Source organism: Salvia splendens, chromosome 1 (assembly GCF_004379255.2).
Source record: "Salvia splendens isolate huo1 chromosome 1, SspV2, whole genome shotgun sequence".
NCBI classification, from domain to species: Eukaryota; Viridiplantae; Streptophyta; class Magnoliopsida; order Lamiales; family Lamiaceae; genus Salvia; species Salvia splendens.
Genome location: NC_056032.1, coordinates 44,926,135 through 44,946,381, shown reverse-complemented (window position 1 = coordinate 44,946,381; position 20,247 = coordinate 44,926,135). Strand labels below are relative to the sequence as shown.

The 20,247-nt window shown below is 35.5% G+C and overlaps 3 protein-coding genes across 5 annotated transcripts; all 3 read left to right on the top strand.

Moving 5' to 3' along the window:
- The first annotated feature begins 1,400 nt into the window (after positions 1–1,400).
- On the top strand, positions 1,401–5,764 carry LOC121801681 (bromodomain-containing protein 9-like). The gene is made up of 9 exons (XM_042201194.1): positions 1,401–1,873; positions 2,564–2,603; positions 2,705–2,783; positions 2,896–2,941; positions 3,037–3,135; positions 3,754–3,822; positions 3,898–4,237; positions 4,337–4,491; positions 4,594–5,764. The coding sequence occupies exons 1-9, from the start codon at positions 1,484–1,486 to the stop codon at positions 5,467–5,469; spliced, it is 2,094 nt and encodes a 697-aa protein (XP_042057128.1). The 5' UTR covers positions 1,401–1,483; the 3' UTR covers positions 5,470–5,764.
- A 1,149-nt stretch (positions 5,765–6,913) lies between these two features.
- On the top strand, positions 6,914–8,653 carry LOC121803703 (glycosyltransferase family 92 protein RCOM_0530710-like). Its single transcript, XM_042203336.1, has one exon. It carries the CDS (start codon positions 6,914–6,916, stop codon positions 8,552–8,554), a length of 1,641 nt encoding a protein of 546 aa, XP_042059270.1. The 3' UTR covers positions 8,555–8,653.
- Positions 8,654–14,458: 5,805 nt separating this feature from the next.
- On the top strand, positions 14,459–17,781 carry LOC121755032 (probable serine/threonine-protein kinase PBL21). Of its 3 annotated transcripts, none has more exons than XM_042150316.1 (6): positions 14,459–15,230; positions 15,322–15,357; positions 15,491–15,678; positions 15,969–16,158; positions 16,635–17,020; positions 17,174–17,781. In XM_042150316.1, the coding sequence occupies exons 1-6, from the start codon at positions 15,149–15,151 to the stop codon at positions 17,543–17,545; spliced, it is 1,254 nt and encodes a 417-aa protein (XP_042006250.1). In that variant the 5' UTR covers positions 14,459–15,148; the 3' UTR covers positions 17,546–17,781. The 3 variants fall into 3 exon arrangements, with proteins under 3 accessions (XP_042006250.1, XP_042006257.1, XP_042006266.1); XM_042150332.1 differs by having other exon boundaries at positions 15,211–15,230; positions 15,291–15,357; XM_042150323.1 differs by lacking the exon at positions 15,322–15,357.
- The last annotated feature ends 2,466 nt before the right edge of the window (positions 17,782–20,247 follow it).

Below are 20,247 nucleotides of genomic sequence, written 5' to 3'. Positions count from 1 at the left end.
GGATTCCAACGTCAACGCCATGACCTGTGAGTCGATGATGAAACTATGGAAAGAGGTGGAAACTGACGAAGAGTGCCCTTTGGATCATGACTTGATCTAGGTGCTATGACTAAATTTGGGACTGTTGTGTTATTTTTTAGTTATAATTTTGTTTAATCTAATGTTATTTTTATTATTGTGTTTTTAATCTGTGCGGTGATTTTACTCTATTCATTTTTATTAGTTTTAGATATCTAAATTCAAAATAATAATAATAATAATAATAATAATAATAATAGTAATTAATAATAATTAAATTAGTTTAAGATTGAGCAAAAACCACTAAGTATTTTTTTTAAATAATTTACATGTATATAAACATGATCTTATTTTCCCTTAAAAGAAACCGGGGAAGCAATTGAAAGTGATATAGCAAATTAAAACTAAAATTTATTTATAAAATAGGAAATGCCACTTCATTTCCTTATCTTCGATTTTTGAAATTTTCAGCGAGCCGTATCAGTATAATGATCGAGCCATTTAGATGAAGAGATGGGCACAAATGCACAATGACTATGCAGAACAAGAGAGATGTGAAACGTAAGAAAATCAAATAAATAATAATATCAATACAACGTCGTTTTGATTTTTTTTATTTCCACATATAATTTAATTTGTCATATTATTCCAATTTCTAACATGAATTTTTAGGATAATAATTAGACAAATTGAAAGTTTGTGTATTGAGATTTTAGAAAATTAAATTTCAGGAAAATAACCATAATTTTAATTTACCTCATTTGCGAACCAAAATCGCTTTCTAATAACCAAATAATAAATGCATATCTATCATCGTGATGCTAAGAATAAAAATAATCAATAGCAGTGTCGTTGTGAAGAGATTTTTTGTCAATCCGATTCATCTGCATTTAAACTCTTGCATAAAGTTTTCAAAATCAGTCACCTAATTTCAACGCGCTTTCTTCATTTCCTCATTAAACTTTCCGCTCTTTCTTTCTTTTCCAAAAACCCTATCGTCATTGCCAACGTTGAACGCACTATATCTCCAACGAAATACCCGGACTTCAAAACCCATCCCCTCTTTGTCGATTTCTCTCTTCATTCTTATCAACACTCATCCGCAACTCAATACCTAAAGCGGCCTCTTTCTACACTCAAAACCCTTTTTTGTCGATTTCCCCACATCGAACTTATCGCCAACGACTTTTTACAGAATCCACCGCACGACGTCGTCCCACGCCTAAACGGCGTCGCTCAATAGCTCATTTTTCAAATTCCTCGCTATCACCCCACACGTGTCAAACACACCTCTCACGTGACTCCAAACAACCCCAACAATTTTTTACATATATATATCATGCTATTTCCCCCAACTAAATAAACCCAAAAATATAGTAAAATACAAAAAATAGCCCAAATACTCTTTTTTTTTCAAAAAAAAAGGAAAAATTGAAAAAAAAAGTCCCCTCCAAAGTCCAAAGCCATGAGTGAGGTAGAAACTGCAGAAATGAAGCGGAAGAAGAGGATGGGGAGACCTCTGAATTCTGAAATTCCGCTGTTTTCACCTCGCAATCCCATCATTCTCGGCTCTCCCCCAATCACCTACAGCCGATCCCATCGCCGGAACCCTAAATACTTCAATATTCCGCCGCGAGATTTCGACGACGAGCGCAAGGAGAAGAAGGTCAAGCTCGTCGGCAAACTCCCCGACGACAAGGAAACCCCCAAAATCAAACTAAATCAGCTGCAGCATCAGCAGAAGCAGAAGGATTCCGCACATTCTGCCTCTGAATCCGAGCCAGAGTCGGCCAAGGATCTCGAATCAAAGAAGCGGAAGATCAATGCCGTCGATCGCGGGTCTGATTCAGCTCAGGTGGGGGAATCCGGCCTCAATCCCCCTCAATTTTGAGAATTGGGGAATTGAGGGAGAGTTTTTTGCTTATTGAAAATGTGTGATTGTTGAGGTTTTTGGGATTTTGAATGGTGGGGGTTTCTGTGCTGTATGTTTGAATGTGGGGTTATGGGATTTCGCGCGAAAAAAAAAGGTTTTATCTTTATTTTTTCCTTTGCTCTGACTTGAGAAGATCTGAGAGAGAGAGAGAGCGGTGAGCTGTGATTTGACTGGGTCAAAATCTATGCCTACGTTTTTTTTTGGTTTAAATTATTGCTACAAAATAGGATATTTATTTCTTTTGTGTTGGTGAATTTATTTTGTACTTGTTTCCTTACTGCCTGGATGAATTTTTCTTTCTATGTATTTGTGTTGCTAATCTCTTTCAGCTTAATTTTCTGGATTCTTTGAATGTAGATTTTAGATATATCAATGTTTGTGTGTGCGCGTGTGTGTTATTTAAAAAAGCCATTTTTATGTCTTGGAAAAGGTTCAAAGTTTGTCTTTACTTTCAGTTGATTATTGCTCTGTTGTTACAGTAAATTTGTTATTTTTTTGCTTGTTGCTGTTCATTTATTACAGATTTGCTGTCCATATTCACTCTTACCTTTCATTCTTGATGATTTCAATGAATTTTGAGATGCAGTTAATGATTCTATTTGTTATCTGCAGGAGAAAAATGGTGTGAAAGCGACGGACACTCAGCAACACGGTTCTTAATTTTCTTGATTTTTGAACAAAAATGGACAAATTTGTATGGTGTAAATTTGAATAATCTGTGGCTTAATTTGATAATTATTAATTTGTGGATAGGGCCGCCATTGGAGTCTGGTCCCACTCCAACTTTGCCAGACAAAAAGATGTTGTTGCTCATTCTTGACAGGCTTCAAAAGTATGTGTTTTTTCTTTACAATAACCTCTTGTGTTTCTTGGATATTTTTCAAAAAAAAAAATGTTTTTCCGGGGTGGCCGTTTTTACAGTTTACCGTTGCAAACTCGTGTAGGAAGGATACGTATGACGTATTTTCTGAGCCTGTGGATATCGAAGAGGTGATGATATATATATTTGACAGCTAGATTTGATGAGGATGATGGTGATGTGATTTTATATGTTGTTCAGCAGCTAATGTGAAGTTAATTTGCAGCTGCCTGATTATTTCGACGTGATTGACAAACCGATGGATTTTGGGACAGTGAGGAAGAAACTTGATCGCGGAGCGTATAAGAAATTGGAAGAACTTGAGGTTGCTTCTGAGTTTAAGTTGCTTATTTTCATACTATGTTTTTCGAGGGAACTCCTTTTCTTGATTTTTGCAGCAGCCATATAGATTAAGTTGTTACTCTGACTAAGATGTGTTATCATGTTATTCATAGTCGTGTTTGAGCCTCATTATTAAATAGACATTGTAAGAGTCTTTGGCTGAAGAAGCACGGGTCGATTTCAGAGTTTTTGAGTATTTGATCGTAGATTTTCATGCTGTTTGTGATTTGTATGGCATGTGAGGCTTGGCTAGTTGATGATAATCATAATCTCTTGAGCATTCGAAGATTAGGTTTAAAATAAAAGGGAAATGATTGGCGTCGATGGGACTGGTTTAGCTCTGGTCGATACATTCTAGCTTGTCTATTAGAACTAGTACTGTTTGGTGCTTGAACCTAATTCTTAAGGAAGATGATGTCTACCTAATTGTTTGTTGTTAGATCAGTGGAGAAAATGTCTGAAATTTGCCTAACTTCTGTATTTCTTCTATGTTCGGTATGTATCACCATAGCTTCGTTTCAGACACGCCACTCGATTTTCTGTTGGTTAGATTTCATGTTTTCGAACTAATTGCTCATGTTTCTCTGAATTCTGATTCCAGGCTGATGTGTTTCTGATATGCTCGAATGCTATGCTGTATAATGCTCCAGATACGGTCTACTACCGACAGGTTCTTCAGTGCGTTCCCCTTCATTCTGTTTCTTCCTTTTATGGTTTCCATCATTCTGCTTCTATGTTGTTTTAGGCGCATTCGATGCAAGAAATTGCAAAGCGAGATTTTGAGAATCTGAGGCATGAAGGCGACAATGTCCAACCACAGCCTAAGGTTGTGCGTAGAGGCAGGCCCCCGAGTAACAAGAGCAGCCTAAAGACATCCCCATTGGATCGTGCTGGTGCTGACCCGTCGTCAGGTGGAACTCTTACTAACACGGAAGACAAGGGAACGGGATCTAATCCTTACAATCTGAGAAAGGGGCCTGAATTATTTAGATACCGGCCCAATGACCCGTACGTGTCATCATACCGGCCAAGAAACAGCGAATATCACTCTGAGTTGTCGGGCGACTGGAACAACGAATTTCCAGGTTTTTGCATTTGCATCTTTCTTCAACAATCAAATTCTGCTTTCACTCAATTCTGTTGCAGATTGGGTTAAAAATGCTACCTTTGTTTCTGATTTGCAGCAACCATTTTACGGGCTGACATGAAATCCAGTAAGAAACAGATTGTCGTTGACGAGAACAGGCGCGATACGTATAGGCAATTCGGTCCCCTTTCTTCGAATAACAACTCGTCTGCTTTTACTAACTCTGCAGGAGACATGAACCAACTTGGGATGGTACGTGTGATGCAGAATTTTTGTGGCTCCGTTGCATATATTAATTCATGCACATTTGCTTCATTTCGTGTCAATCTGTTAACCTCTCATTTGAACGTGCAGGTGGGCTTGCACGAGCCCTTTGCATACGCGAGAAGCCTGGCCAGATTTGCTAAGGATCTTGGCCCCGTTGCTTGGAAAGTTGCATCGAAGAAGTTAGACTACGTCTTGCCTCCCGGGACAGAATATGGCCCCGGCTGGGTTGCTGACGAGGGAGCATCGTCTTCACAGCCACCGTCTTTCCCAAACACCCCTGCTGTCGACTCTGAGCTAAGCTCTTCTGCTACATACGGGCTTTCTGCAGAGATGGTCGAGGCTGTCAGGAGGCTCAACAGCCAGAACGAACAAGGCTTGCAAGGCAACAACGTCTCTCCATGGAAGACGCCATTCCCATCAGTCCAGCAAGGAGGCAACGTCTCTCCATGGAAGACGCCACTCTCGACCGTCCAGCAAGGCAACGTCTCTCCATGGAAGACGACGTTCCCACCTGTCCAGGAAGGAAGCGACGCCTCTCCATGGAAGACGGCATTCCCACCAGTCCAGCAGAACCAATTCTATCAGCTTCAGACTCAAACTCAGCCTCAGAGAAACGGATTCGGATACGACCAACAGAGGTCGAGGCTGGCGATGGAAGGGTTTCAGTTCCCTCCTCAGGCCATAAACCCCATGACGCAGCAGACGGTGCCCGCCTTCTCAGGATTTCTGTTCCCTAATCAGACCATAAACCCCATGCCGGCGGCCTTTCCACAGCAGGAAGGCAGGATGTGGACGTATGGCACGTCATCTTGGCCAGCCCTCCCAGGCCAGCACGGCCGGAGCCTTGCTGCACCCGAACTCAGCCCCAGGATCCCGGTCGGCTCGCCAAGTTCCAGCTTGCAGATAGGCTCACCTCAGCAGTATCAGAAGCAGAAGAAGCCAGATTTAGCATTGCAGCTCTGAACATTGATGTTTTTCCCCATTTTTGGAACTGAATTAGAAGAGAAGAAGAAAAAGAAGCTAAAATTTTCTGACTATGGGAATAAGAAGTGATGCTGCTGCTTAGTTGTGTGTAGGAGAAAGTTTGTAAATGGTTTTGTATGTTTTTTTAATATTGCTTGATTAAAAAACTACAGGGTTATTAGTGTAATTCAATGCTTTGATCCATTGGGCAGAAGGGAAATATATTTACCAATTTAAGTTAGAGGGGAGGAATACTATATCTATATTTATATAATAAAAGTTTTGTTTTTATTTACTGGGTTTTATTATTTTCTGTGTTTTGGAGTTCATTATATACTAATAGTGTTCAATATATTTTTCATAAATCAGGAAATATTCATGGTTGCTGAATATTATTGATGAAATATGAGATAGAATTGATTATAATTCTGGTAGTATAAATTATACTTATTCACTACAATCAATTAAAAGTGGAAACTATTTGTTTATAGGAAAGAAATCATTTAAATTGCAACAATATTGTGATTTTTAATAAAAATATATAAATCTCGAAGAGGAGAATATCTTATGGCTATATTTCTATATATTGGCTATATCGTCTATCTCTTCAATTTTCAAGATTCTGACTGAATCTTTGCCAACACTATACCAAAATTATGGTTTCCCAATTTCATAATTTTTCATAAAAAAATTAATAGCACTAACAATTTATTAAATGATTATTAAATTATGACGCATGCTATTTTATATTTGTATGTACTGCGCGGAATACGTGTGGTCAAATTTAACATAATAATATTATATATATATATATATATATATATATATATATAAACAATATTCTCTTAACATATATACATACATTTTCCTTAAATATATAGATTTAACGAGGAACCTGTATATGGGTAAAAACTTGTTAGAAAAGATTCTAAATTTAGATTTATTACCATTTTAAAATGCATTTAACATACATTCATCACGGCCACATGATTTTTTGAAATAATAAATCGAATTTACTTGTGTAGTAATGTACTGTATAATGTTGAATTTAATTACTATATTCAGTTACATATGTTAATGAGGTCAAACAATTATCATCGTTTCGTATAAATTGTATTTTCCTAAAAACACACACAAAAAAAATTCATTCTATTTTAACCATGAATTTTCACAGTCTTTGCATAGTTTGTCGATCCTATGCCTCCGCTTGAAATTTTAACGAAAATAATTTTCAGACAATTTCAAAACCAATCTCTTTTTTTCCTTGAGATAATATTATATTTATTCAACCCTAATCGTATTAATCATCTTAAATTCAACACTTATCTAATAAAATAAGAAAGCTTTGAACACAATTTTCAACAAAGATTTATATTAAAAAATAATTAATTAATACACATATATATTAACTGTCATCTCTCTTTCACTCTCATCTAAAATATTGATGGCTCGGAAAAAAAGCCACAGAGCGAGTTTTCTATACGTCGTCGTTTCGGTCTTCTTCTTCGCCTCTCTCTACCACTACCTCAACGGCGCCGTTTCGACATTCTCCTCCGCCGCTATCGTCTCCTTCTCCGCCGCCGCAGCAGCCAAATCCCCCTTCCACCGCCGATCACTCCCCTCCACCGCCGTCCTCGTCCACGACTGGCAGGTCCTCGTCATCCTCACGCCGGAAACCCCTCCGCCGCCGGATCTCACCGCCTACTCCTGCATATTCCACACCGGCGAGATCTCTCCGGCGCGATTCTCCGGCATGCTCCCCTACCCCGATCGAGGCACCTTCACCTGCCTATTCCCAATCCGAGCTCGCCGGAGGTCACCTTTTCTACAGCCGATTTTATCACGGACGCCGCGGAAATTACCGGTGACTGCTCCGTCGTCTCCTCTGCCGCTGCCGCTGTGGTCGAATCTCGTATACGACTCCTTAACGACGGAATCCGACGTCGTATTGTTCGTGAAGGGGATCCACACGCGGCAGGGCGCAAATCGGAAACCGACCGAGTTCCGCTGCGTTTTCTTCTTCTCCTCCGCCGCTGCCGCTGACGGCATCAGAACCGCCGTCACTCATTCCAAGCAGGAAGTGTTCCGCTGCGGACGGCCGAACATAACGGCCGTTAACTCCGTTGGCGCGCGAACGGAATTAGTGAGAGTCTCCTTAGAAATAGTAGCGGAAAATCGGGTGGTCCCCTCCGTGGCGTACTACACTCCCCCACGCAGGTTAGCCGCCCACGGCGGGAAGTCGCTACTGTGCGCCGCGACGATGGTTTACGATGTGACGAAGTACCTCAAGGAGTGGGTGTTGTACCACGCCAAAATCGGCGTCGAGAAATTCCTCCTGTACGACAACGGCAGCGACGACGATTTAGCTAAAACGGTGGCGGAGCTCGCCGACGACGGATACGACGTCGCCGCGTACAATTGGCGGTGGCCGAAGACGCAGGAGGCAGGGTTCTCTCACAGCGCGATCTACGCTTCGGAGGCTTGTACCTGGATGATCTACATCGACGTCGACGAATTCGTCTACTCGCCGTCGTGGAACAACCTCACATCGCCGTCGCCGGAGCTTCTCCATCTCGGAATCGCAAATTCATCTGACAAATTAGGTCAAATCAGCATCAATTGCCGCGAATTCGGACCGTCGGAGCAGAAAATCCACCCGGTTTTGGGGGTAATCTACGGCTACGACTGCCGCCGCCACCTCGAGAATCGGCACAAATCGGTGGTGCGGCTGAGCGCCGTCGATGGCTCCCTGATGAATGCGATCCACCATTTCTACTTAAAAGAAGGATTCAAAACCAGGAGACTGAACACCACGGCGATGGTGGTGAATCACTACAAATACCAGGCGTGGCCGGAGTTCAAGGCCAAATTCCGGCGGCGCGTGTCGGCTTACGTGCTCGATTGGACACAGAAGATGAACCCTAAGTCGAACGACCGGACCCCAGGCCTAGGGTTTTCTCCGGTTGAGCCGGCTGGATGGCCGGAGAAGTTCTGCGAGGTCCGGGACGAGGCGTTGAAGGACTTGGCGATCCGGTGGTTCGGAATCGAGTCGGAATTCGGGATCAAAATGCCGTGGGAGAGATGAAAATGGCCGATCTATCTCCGGTGGAAATTAGGGTTTTGGGAGAGATTGTGCATGCATGCATAGATATTCATTGTTTGTGTATAAATTAATGGTTGAGGAAAGGGATTTTTATGATTTTATGTAATTGAAATATGGATTTATGTGAAAAGATTGTTTAATTTTCGGAATTCTTTATAATTTAGTTTGTTTCTGTTTTTCTGTTGGGAATAATTACAGTTAGATATTGAAACGGTTTTTAATTCTTGATTTTTCATCTTCTTGGTGGCATTTATTCTATTGGATTAATTTAGTCACAAAATTTTGTCAAATTTTGGTTGATGATGCAAAATTTTGATGATGTGGATAAATAGTGATGCAATATATTATATTAATGTTGCGAGATAAAATGCTAAGCAACATGAGTCACATATATGGAAATGAAGAAAAATTGCATTAGTTAATTTTGAATTTGGGGTAGTTGCTAGTTTATTTATGAGTAGGGGTGGATGAATTTTATATTTTTACTTCTTTTAACTGAATCTTGAGTTTTTTTTTATTGCATTTTTGTTGAGTTAAGTTGGTTAATAGGAGTATTGGGTTTTAAATTTTTTATGTATGTTAATGTTACTGATGGACTAATTGTTGATGGGAATGTTTGTAATTAAAAATCTTTCATTTAAAATACGTAGATGATTATCCTATGGAATAAATGTACCATGTAGTTGACTTTGTTCGGATCCCAATACTAAAATTTTTAAAAGTCAAGTACTGAATTTCACATAATCAAATTTGATAAATGTTTAAGATAAGTGGTCACTGAATTTCTAAGTAATGTTAAGCAAAGGTGAGCAAGCATAACAAAATTATTAGGGGAAAAGTATTTATTAATTAAGCATTATAGTTTGAATTAACTGTGCGTGCTAGTGAGTAATTTTAAAATAAAAGAACTGGTTTCAGAAAATGTTTAAATAGGTTTAATTAAAAGAAAAAAGAAATCCATATGATAGCAGCAACAAAAATAAAACTAAAGAATTACTAATATTTATAATCATTTACAGCTGGTATCAACAATAGTGATACTAAAAATGTTATTGTGTCTATATAATTCACATTGAAAGCTCATTCTGGTTTTTTATTATAAACCAGCAAGAAATTCAAATTGAAGCACCATACATTCATACTATTGACGAATTATGTCCAGTGAGATTATTGATGTCATTTAATGTAATATAGTAGTAAATCCGAAAAGGATCATATACATAAATTATTATGAGTTGGCATATATTTATGGCATTTGACAGAGTGACACATATATCAAGCTAAAATTTTAAGACACTTCAATTTAAATGGAATTGTATTTAATCTATTCTAAGTTGTGAGTTAATTAGCAGACTGAATCTATAAATATAAATATACGTATAATGTAACAATGAGAGATTTGAGCCATCGATTTGATATTCTCACTAAAATTAATCGTTCAAAGTTACCATAACATTTATAAATTTATTTTGGCATTTAGATATACGAATGAATCCGATTTGAGTCTTTTATAACCAAATTCATGATTTTTTAAAATTTTGGTAAAATTAATAAATAAGTATAGGATAAAGTGGAATAGAAGTAAAGGATTTTGGGGAATGAAAATGGAGGAGATGAAGTAACTCAACGTGAGGCATGGCTTTATAGCAAAAGAGCTCATTTAACTTGTAGAATCAATTTCGTTGAAATTTTCATTATTTTATTTATTATATTATATCATATAATTGGAAAATTTTATCCTTTGATTGCTTCCAAAGTCATCACACCTCAAATTTAGCTTTTGGCCTTTAAATTCACAAACTCATATTGACTTTCTTTTCGCAACATTGTCACCAAAATTAGTGTTGTGAATTGCACAATATTGAATTTGAATTTAGTGTTCTATACAAGTAAAGTATTATCATTATATGCAATATTCATCCTTTACTATAATGTTTAATTATATTAATAATTTATTTTATTTTATTTTATTTTGTTGATGCATGTTACACGCACTTAAATGCGGTTATTCTAAAGATGGCCTAGTAGTACCAAAGACTACCCATATATTAATGAACTGAATTAATAATTGTGATCATGATTCTTTATATGGGAGGTGCCAAATTTGATATGGATGTGACACTGTGACAATACAGTATTTCCCAATAAATTTTGGTGTTTTGAGGAAAAGATATGAAAAAAATCGATGGAATATTATAAATTTGCTATGAAACATTATGAAGTTGACTTGAAAACTGTAAAAATGAAATAATTTCCACCTTCGAGCCATAAACCATTAAATCATTCAACAAAGTGATAAATTCACAATATAAATGCTGTAAATAATTCCTATTCTATATGGTAAATGTGGTTCTGATACATACGTACTATATTTATTCTATCCAATAATATTTTATAATCAAATGTATTATTACTGAGTCATTTTTAGTTTTTAATTTCCTATATTTATTCTATCCAATAAAAATAATTGATTTTGTCCAACAATAGCATTTGCTCAAAATTTGGGCCACGTGTTTTAAATGGACATTGGGTATTTAAACTAAAACATGATTCAATATTTAGGTAAGTATATTTTATTTTTTTCCACATCACTTAGAACAAAAATATCTAAAAGTGGTCACATAGGTCTAATGAAATCACAATGAAGTTGTCTTATATAAAGCCAATTTAGATATTATAATTATAGCATTCAAATAAAATTTGACTCTCATTTGTTCACATGCAATGTCAAATGGGCTGTTGGAGAAACTAAACACGTCACATATTGTTGGCCCAATTTTTTGTTATTGAGAATATGTTCTTATGTGGATTTGAAGTGACATAGTCACATGTATTAAACTAGGTTTGATACTATTAAATTTCCATTAGTTTGTAAAATAAAAATGTAATATATAAATAGCATTAGAATAGTTGTATTTTGGTAGTAGATCCAAATTAAATCATTTGCAAGATTCAATGAAGTTGAAAACCAATAACGGGATATCAATCATGAATCCATATCCATATCTTCGTCTCATAGGGATGTAATCAAATGCAAACTCTAAATACATTATACAAACTTTAAACTATGATTTTAACCGTTAAAAAATGTTAACAGAAGACAAAATATCAGCAATAAAAAATGTCAACACAATGTCAATGGTTGATGTTGTGTTGACATTTTTTATTGCTGGTATTTTGTCATCTATTAACATTTTTAACTGTCTATATAATAGTTTGAAGTTTGTATAATATTTAAAATTTACATTTTAACACTCAGCATATAACTGGACATGACACGAATTACTAACACTATTTCCTACTTTTTCTTTTGCTATCAATCAATTTATTAGCTATGTTAAACACGTGACACAAAAACTTATGCATCATGCAACGTGATATATATGTATCCAGATAATTAATCAAGTCATGTTTTTATCAACGAGAATGCGACATTTCTCTATATGTTTAAATCATGTTATAGTCTATTAATACTCCATATCAAAATGAAGTGACGTATACCGATTTCAAAATTTTTATTGATAATAATATAGCATTTGAAGAGTTTTCTTTACCTTTTTTCACTAAATATGTGAATAAATTATTAATATTAATCAATTATTTAGTACATCAATTTAAGTTCTAATTAACTTCATAGTTATCAGTTTAATAAAATGCTAATCATGTAATCAAAGTTTTTTGGTGATTAATAAATGTAAATTAATTTTTTGATTCAAATTTTATTGAGGTGCATGAATATCGAACGTCCCTACTTATAGAGCAAGTAGATCAGGTGCCTAATTCATTATTAATTGACAGAAAATTACTACTTTAAATGCATTTCTAGAAGGATGAGATGATTATATGGATGTGTTAAAATTAGCAAATTAGACATGTAACTGGACCCCATAATTTGAGAATTTGTGAAGCCTACCAATATATATTGTTCCTTTATACATTGGGATATTGGTCCCTAAAACCACGCACTTTGGTCATATTTTAGTATTTTCCACAAATTTTAAAATTGATCTAAAAAATCACAAACTTTACATTTTGTTTGTTATTTCCCATGGCAGCCCGAATAAGATATATTGGCAAAAATCTTATTATACGTGGGTAACCGTGAAATGTTTATGATATTTTAGATTACTTTTTAAGTTCGTGATAAGTAGGATAAAATGCTAGGTAGAAAATCATGTTGATTTAGTGTTGCCAACTAGGATAAAAAAATGCACGGAAGTTGGTTGAACATGGTGATTGACATGCCATGGAAAATAACAAACAAAATGTAAAGTTTGTGATTTTTTATACCAATTTTAAAATTCGGGGAAAATATTAAAAATTGCTCAAAGTTTATGGGTATAGAGACCAATATTCCTTATACATTTTCCAATAATATAGTGAACCAACGAAGATGTAAAATTTTCTTGTATTTATCAATAAATCTCAACCAATGATCACTGAATTTCAGCACACTTTCTGTCTGGCATTTTCTCATCACCCAATTAATGTCAAAACCAATTATTGGGATCCATCACTATCTTTAGAAATTTAATAATATAATATTCCATTTCTGAATCCTATAATAGGCTTTATCCATTTTGTTTGCTTGTTTTATCATGATTTAGTGATGTACAGATATATTGTCACTACACTGTCAGCTTTTTATTTGGACCATATTTTAGCTAGTTTAATTAATCTCACTACTGTCCTTGGGAATTCAAATGAGATTGAATACTTAGGCTATTTTTGTTAATTTTGAAGGTAAATTATCGAAAAAAACCATTAGGTTTGATCAATTTTTTATTAATCTCATAATGTTTAAAACATGACTAATTTAATTACAATTCTGACATTTTTCTATCAAATGAAAAATTATGGCATACAAATGAAAAATTATGGCATACTACGTGACTAAATTTATTGACATGACATATACACGTGTATAAATTAAAGGTGTGGTTGATTAGGTGTACTAAACGATATTTTTTAAATATCGAACATTTTGTCTACATAATATTTTTCATCGGCCACATCATACATAATTGTTTTCAAATACTATGATATTATTAGACAATTGAGGAAAATATCATAATTATGATATAATTGACCGATTGACCATATAATGACCCCTAAATGATTTTTCAGTAATTTGCCTATGTTTTAAACAGTTTATGTGATAACTCGGTTTTTATTTGGGGCCATTAATGTGTGGGTGAATGAACAATTGAACATACAAATCAAAATGAATATGATTATGACATTTATTTTACCTACTAAAACGGAAATGTCATAATTTTACAGCCCCATTATTAATTTTCCTATATCATTCATATCCATTAATCCCTCCAATATTAATATATCATTAATGCCCATTATTAATTAATCTTTCACATTTTCATTGTCAACAGTTTCGGCCCCACCCCCCAAAAAATAAAATATTATAAAAAGAACCTCAAATCAAATCTATCCAAGAATTTGAAAATAAAAAATTTCCCCTAAATCTAATCTAATGATGGATGGACCTCCCAAAAGAAAACATTCATATGCACCAATCCCCAATTAATTGGGAATAATCCAAATATATCTCCTCTTTGTGCCGTGTTAACAGATAATTATCATAATAGTCCATCATAATCATTGAATAAATCAGGATTATAACCATAATTCACATCATACACATCGTTATCAAAGTTTTATTATGATACACACATCAAGAATTAAGAGACCATTATAGTGATTTCACCTATTGACAATAAATACAAACTTTAATAAAATTGAACGAACAAGAATTAAATTACACATGCATCAATACATTCTCATAATTTAAGCGGCATATAATAAAAAAACACTCAATAAGATCGAACAAACAAGAATCAAATTACACACAACCTTTAAATATGAACTCTCAATTTGAAGCAATATTACACCGATCTACATCGACTAGCTGTGTGTGAGAGTGATTTGAAAACACTAATCTGAGAGCTTTAATTGCGCTGCTTTCCCCAAAAGGCCCACTAATTCTTCACACAACTACTACTAAACACAAATTCAAGGGAGAGAAAAAGATTTGATTTTTATATAGAGCGAGACGAGGAAGATGAGGGAATTAACCGTTAAAGGCGGCGCTAGAAAAAAAAAGGGTTCTGTAACGTTGGGCGGGAGAAAAAAAGAGAAGCTAACTTTGCTGTTGAATTTGATAAGTTTTAGTATTTAAATGTGCTTAATTTTAAGTGGACTCTCCTCTTTCTTTGTAAAAATGCAATCTTTTTCACACACTGCTTGAGAAATGTGCGTTTTTTGTCTGTGGAATTCTGAATTGTTTTTGAAGTTTGGCATAGATCTGTTTGGGGAAATTTGAACGTGTGATGTTTGGATTATAGGAGGGAATGTGACATGCTCTCTCTCTCTCTCTTAGTAATTGTTTTTCTGGTTTTTCAAATTTCTTTCCTCTTTGAGCGTTTAAGGGATTGATTTGGTATATATTAGGTGAGTTTAATTAGGATTCTGCTTAAGGAAATATTTTTAGGGCAAAAAGGATTTCATAGAGGTAAAAAGCAGGAATTTTGGGGTTTTAAGCTTTGGAGAAGAAGAAGCATGGGTTGCTTTTCTTGCATACGTCCTTCCAAAAAGAATGTGAAGGATTATAATGCAGGAGATATAGACACGAATTCAACGGGTTCGTATGTTATTCGATTTTAATGTGTTTGTTTGTATGTTAAATGTGTTTTGATTGTAGTGTGCTTATTTGGTTTCTCGAATGTGTGAAGTTGGTGGGAGGAGAAAGGCGAATGTGAATGGTAATGGTAAGATTATGATCATGTGGATTATGAAATTTGGCCTGAAATTTTTATCTTGGGGTGTTTGTTTTGTGAGGTATTGGATATTGATTGATTGATGTATAGTCTTACTAATTTTTTTCTTGTTTGAGTCGTGTAGTGAGTATGAAGAAGGGTGGTTCTGGGAGGGCGAAGGGAAAGGACGGAAACAACCCCTCGAAGGGCAATGCTGCTCATAGCTTCACATTCAAAGACCTTGCTCTGGCCACTCAGAACTTTAGGGAGTCTAATCTGATAGGCGGGGGAGGTTTTGGGAGCGTTTACAAAGGCCGCCTCGAATCTGGCTTGGTAAAAATGTTACTTATTTCTTTTGTTTCTTGATTTCTTGAGATACTTTGAATGAAGAAGAATGGAATTTGGTGTTTTAGTTAGATGATTGATGCAATTTATGCTTGAGATACGGTGTTTCTTGATTATACGTTGGCTATCTATTCTATTTGTTGAGATGTTGAAATTTGAAGTATATACATTATCTTGAATGAAAAATAATGGAATTTGCTGTTTTAGCTTAGATGATTGGTGCAAGTTATGCTTGATATACGTCGCTTCTTGATCACACGTTGGCTTCCAACGAGCAGGTTGTTGCTGTGAAGCAGCTTAATCTTGAAGGGCTGCAAGGGAATCAAGAATTCATTGTGGAGGTTCTAATGCTGAGCCTTTTGCACCACCCGAACCTCGTGAACCTGATCGGGTATTGCACTGATGGCGACCAGAGGCTCCTCGTTTACGAGTTCATGCAGATGGGCAGCTTGGAGAATCATCTGTTTGGTACTTCTACTTTTTTTCCTTGTTGGATCTCTTAATCGAATTCGTTTACTTGCTTTTGTATTGTGTTCTAGGTATCAGTTAGTCTTAATTGTTGGAAACAGGCTGATTGTTAAGCATAAAAGAAGATGGAAATATCTTTCAATTAACATCACAAGGCACTCCTTAGTCCACTTCCGTTTCTTCTCTTTTACATGATGTGTTTTTTTCGTTGTCAAGTGGTCTATATCTGGTTTCTTAGATCGTAAGTTGATAAATGAGCATATTGAGGTACTGGTGAGGTGTAGATTGAGCTACATTGAGATGAATGTGTGTTGCTATCTTCTGATTTCTTGTGCTGGTATAAGAATTTAGGTGTTTTCGTGTAGAAGAGTAAGCGAACTCGAGTAAAAGAGGAGTCTTGATCTAAGAAGACGGTCTCATATAAGCTTTTGTTTCGATGAATGGTACGAGTTCTTATATCTTGTTTTCGAATGTAGAGCCTACTCAGATGCCACTGAGTTGGAGCACGAGGATGAAGATTGCTGTTGATGCTGCTCGTGGCCTCGAGTATCTTCACTGCAAAGTGAATCCACCTGTCATCTATCGCGACTTGAAGTCTTCGAACATACTGTTGGACAATGATTTCAATGCCAAGTTGTCAGATTTCGGGCTTGCCAAGCTAGGGCCGGTTGGCGAAAACACTCATGTCTCAACGCGGGTGATGGGGACCTACGGATACTGTGCTCCCGAATACGCCATGAGCGGCAAGCTCACTCTAAAATCCGATATCTACAGCTTCGGCGTGGTTCTGTTGGAGCTCATCACCGGACGCATGGCCATCAACCCCACCAAACCCCCGGGAGAGCAGAATCTTGTCAAGTGGGTGAGTTCTTCATTCCCTAATCCGACAAAAGATTGCTTTTTTATGTCTGTCACACGATATTAGGTTGAGGATACTTAATAATCGAAGGATCAGGCGATCAAACGAGGTCAAGATTACGTTTTTATCCCTAAACAGTCTCGTTTTTCGTTGCAGTCTCGGCCGTATTTGAAGGATCCGAGGAGATACATACAAATGGTGGATCCTCTACTCGAAGGGCACTTCTCGGTCCGGTGCCTCCACCACGCGGTTGCAGTCACTGCAATGTGCCTTCAAGAACAAGCCAACTTCCGCCCGTTGATCGGTGACATTGTGTTGGCGCTCGAGTTCCTAGCATCGCAGCCAGAGGACTCTTGGAGAGGTGTGTCCCACATCCGGACCTCACCATCGCCATCGCACGTAGATGCTAAAAAAGCCGGTTTGAGAAGGCACGGTCGTGTTGAAGCTCAGGCCTCGTCCACGGCTGAAAACCCTCGTCTCCGGGTGAGCTCTTCCCGCGCGGCCGACGACGGAGTGAGGTGCTCTTGATGTTGCTTGCTTTGGCAGCCATTACATATAGGGGTTTTGATCATCTTTTCATAGTGTTATTTTTATGTAAATAATGGGCCATGTTGATGTTCCTAAAACTTATTCCTTTTTTGGGCTGATTTATTGAGTTCAAACTACGTTTTCGATAAAGCCCAATATAGGCCCAATTTTGCTCGATAAAGCCCACCTTTCCCAATTGATTTTCAAGAGTGCTATGCATTATTCAAATATTTGAATTCCTTAATAGAAGTTTCTTAATAACTGGTCAGAGTTTATTCATTGTTAATTTGATTTTTTAGTTACAATTATCAGTATGATTGAAAATTAATTATTTCATTATCATGAGATATTAAAAACGATTGTTTAAGTTTCTCAAAAAAATCATGGTTGTACTATAATTTGAAGTAAAATCGTTTCTCGTAAAACTAATGGGTGGGTTAAATCATATCAATTTAAAATTTTAATATATGTATTCTAGAATTTTTTAATCATAGTAAGAAATTATGATAAGCATTATTATAAGTTTTTAAAAATGTAAAACTATAAATCATGATTTCGAAATCAAGTTCCATTGTCACATAACATAATTTACATTAGTATTCATATCATACGATTGAGAAGCAGCTTTTTAATTTATTTCTTTGTTACTTTATTTCTTTTCGTTCCCCATCCATAAATTCTTCATAATCGTGACAAGATGGATTTTTTTATTTTAATTTTTGCATATAATTTTCGAGAAAGGGAGCAATAATTATGTAAAAATTTCATATTTTTTTAGTATTTACTTTGCAGTTACGCGTAGTAGTAATAATTGATATATGGATATGGATGATCATAAATTGTTATTATGAGTTTGACTCATTTTCTCAGTCCTTTTTTATGGGATTTTTTTGGCATGCGCAGTCATAGAAATCCTTTTCTCCACCAAATTATTATCTACTAAATATATTTATAAAAACTTTTCGAACTTAAAAGTCAAAATTCACTGGCAATTTTATTAGATAAATAAAAAACCCCACTTTGGCCAAATATTGGTTTTGATAAATCTATCAATCTTGTATTTTTTTTTTAGAAAAATTATAACACTCTTTTTATAGACGTCGAAAATCTTCGAACATGGAAATCTTTTATTTATTCCTCATGATTTCTAGCAAAAACTAAAAACGAGCATGTATTATAAATTATACTCCAAGTGAACCTTTTTTAGTGTTTAAAATACAAGATTAAATAAACATGTACAACTAATTAAGAAATTAAGGGGAAAAAGTAGTGAAAAAGGGAATATTGAGATACATTTGGAATAGACAATCAATTCAGTTGAAAATCTAAATAACACTTTTTGAAGAAAGTTATATGGCATCTCTCTTTATAGCATCCACATCCGTGCTCTTGCCAACGAGCACGGATGTGGGTCCGGACCCACTTTTACTCCCTGTTCTTAGGCAAGAGCACAACACCCACATCCGTGCTCTTCCGCAAGGACAAGCTCAAGGGTCCCACCATTCTATTATTCAATTTAAATAAAAATATTTTCGCAATATTAAAATGCATTAAAATTACCCGGAATAATATTACAAATTATAAAAAAAATTAAAAAATTACATAATTAAAATCCTAAAAATTAAAAATTACATAATTAAAATCCTAAAAATTGAGATTAGAGAGTTGTTTGGTATAGTGTCATTTTTTTGTGTTTGAAATGAGAGTATTTATAGATGAAAATATGAATTTTGGGGTAAAAATAATGAAAAAATAAATTAAAAGTGTGGAAAAAATGGATATATTTTATTAGGAAAAAGGAAAATATTTTTTTTATTAAATCTGAATTTTTCAGATTTTTTCAATTTTTTTTAAATAATACAAAAATGATAAACCAACGGGTCAATCAGAGCTTGCCACGTCGACGCCTCGTGCTCTTCCCGTTGGCACGGACGTGCTCTATGCATAGAGCAGCGCCCTGCCGTCGGCAAGAGCACAGCGGCGGACAGGGCTTGTCCTTGCCGACGGCAAGAGCACGTCCGTCGACAAGGACACCGCGGTGAATGCTCTTAAACCTTCGGTAAATAAAAAAATTAAAATTTATGCTGGCCAGAGTTTAGAGAGCAATAATTGGGACTCAAATCCCTAAGCATGTTCTGAATTAATCATTACATACACATCCATTTGTCATTTGCATGTGTCTACTATACACAAACATCAATTAGTACCTCCATTTCAAATTAATAATATAATGTTTATTATATTACTCCTGTTTCTACTATTGCATTATCCTTTTGAATTAATGTGATTGATTTACTTTTTACTTTCTAAATTTGAATTTACAATTTTATATCAACTACCTAATTTTATAAACAAAAATTTTGTGTAGAATTAGAATATTTTAATTTCAAGTGCACTTACATAAAACTGGAAATTACAACACAGTTACAAATTCATTGTACCAAACACACCTTTAATTGACATTTAAAATTAAGTAACACCTCTAGCTTAATTATAAACAGTACTACTAGTAAAAAGGAGAATAAAGAGTATGATCAGTTTATAATTTTATGTATTAGTACTTTATCAGTTTCTTAATTCTTGACGAACAACTCAAAAGGGGTTAAATTTTCAAATTAATTATCTCAAGCCCATGCTAATCACTCATTATGCCCAAAATTTAATAATTTGAATTTAAATTTAAAAAGAAATGCTTAAGCACT

Coding starts and splice junctions, on each gene's coding strand:
- LOC121801681 (XM_042201194.1), top strand. CDS start 1,484: ATGAGTGAGGTAGAAACTGCAGAAATGAAGCGGAAGAAGAGGATGGGG. Junction 2,942..3,036: donor AGCCTGTGGATATCGAAGAG/GTGATGATATAT, acceptor GTTAATTTGCAG/CTGCCTGATTATTTCGACGT. Junction 3,136..3,753: donor AGAAATTGGAAGAACTTGAG/GTTGCTTCTGAG, acceptor TTCTGATTCCAG/GCTGATGTGTTTCTGATATG.
- LOC121803703 (XM_042203336.1), top strand. CDS start 6,914: ATGGCTCGGAAAAAAAGCCACAGAGCGAGTTTTCTATACGTCGTCGTT.
- LOC121755032 (XM_042150316.1), top strand. CDS start 15,149: ATGGGTTGCTTTTCTTGCATACGTCCTTCCAAAAAGAATGTGAAGGAT. Junction 15,358..15,490: donor GGCGAATGTGAATGGTAATG/GTAAGATTATGA, acceptor TGAGTCGTGTAG/TGAGTATGAAGAAGGGTGGT. Junction 15,679..15,968: donor GCCGCCTCGAATCTGGCTTG/GTAAAAATGTTA, acceptor TCCAACGAGCAG/GTTGTTGCTGTGAAGCAGCT.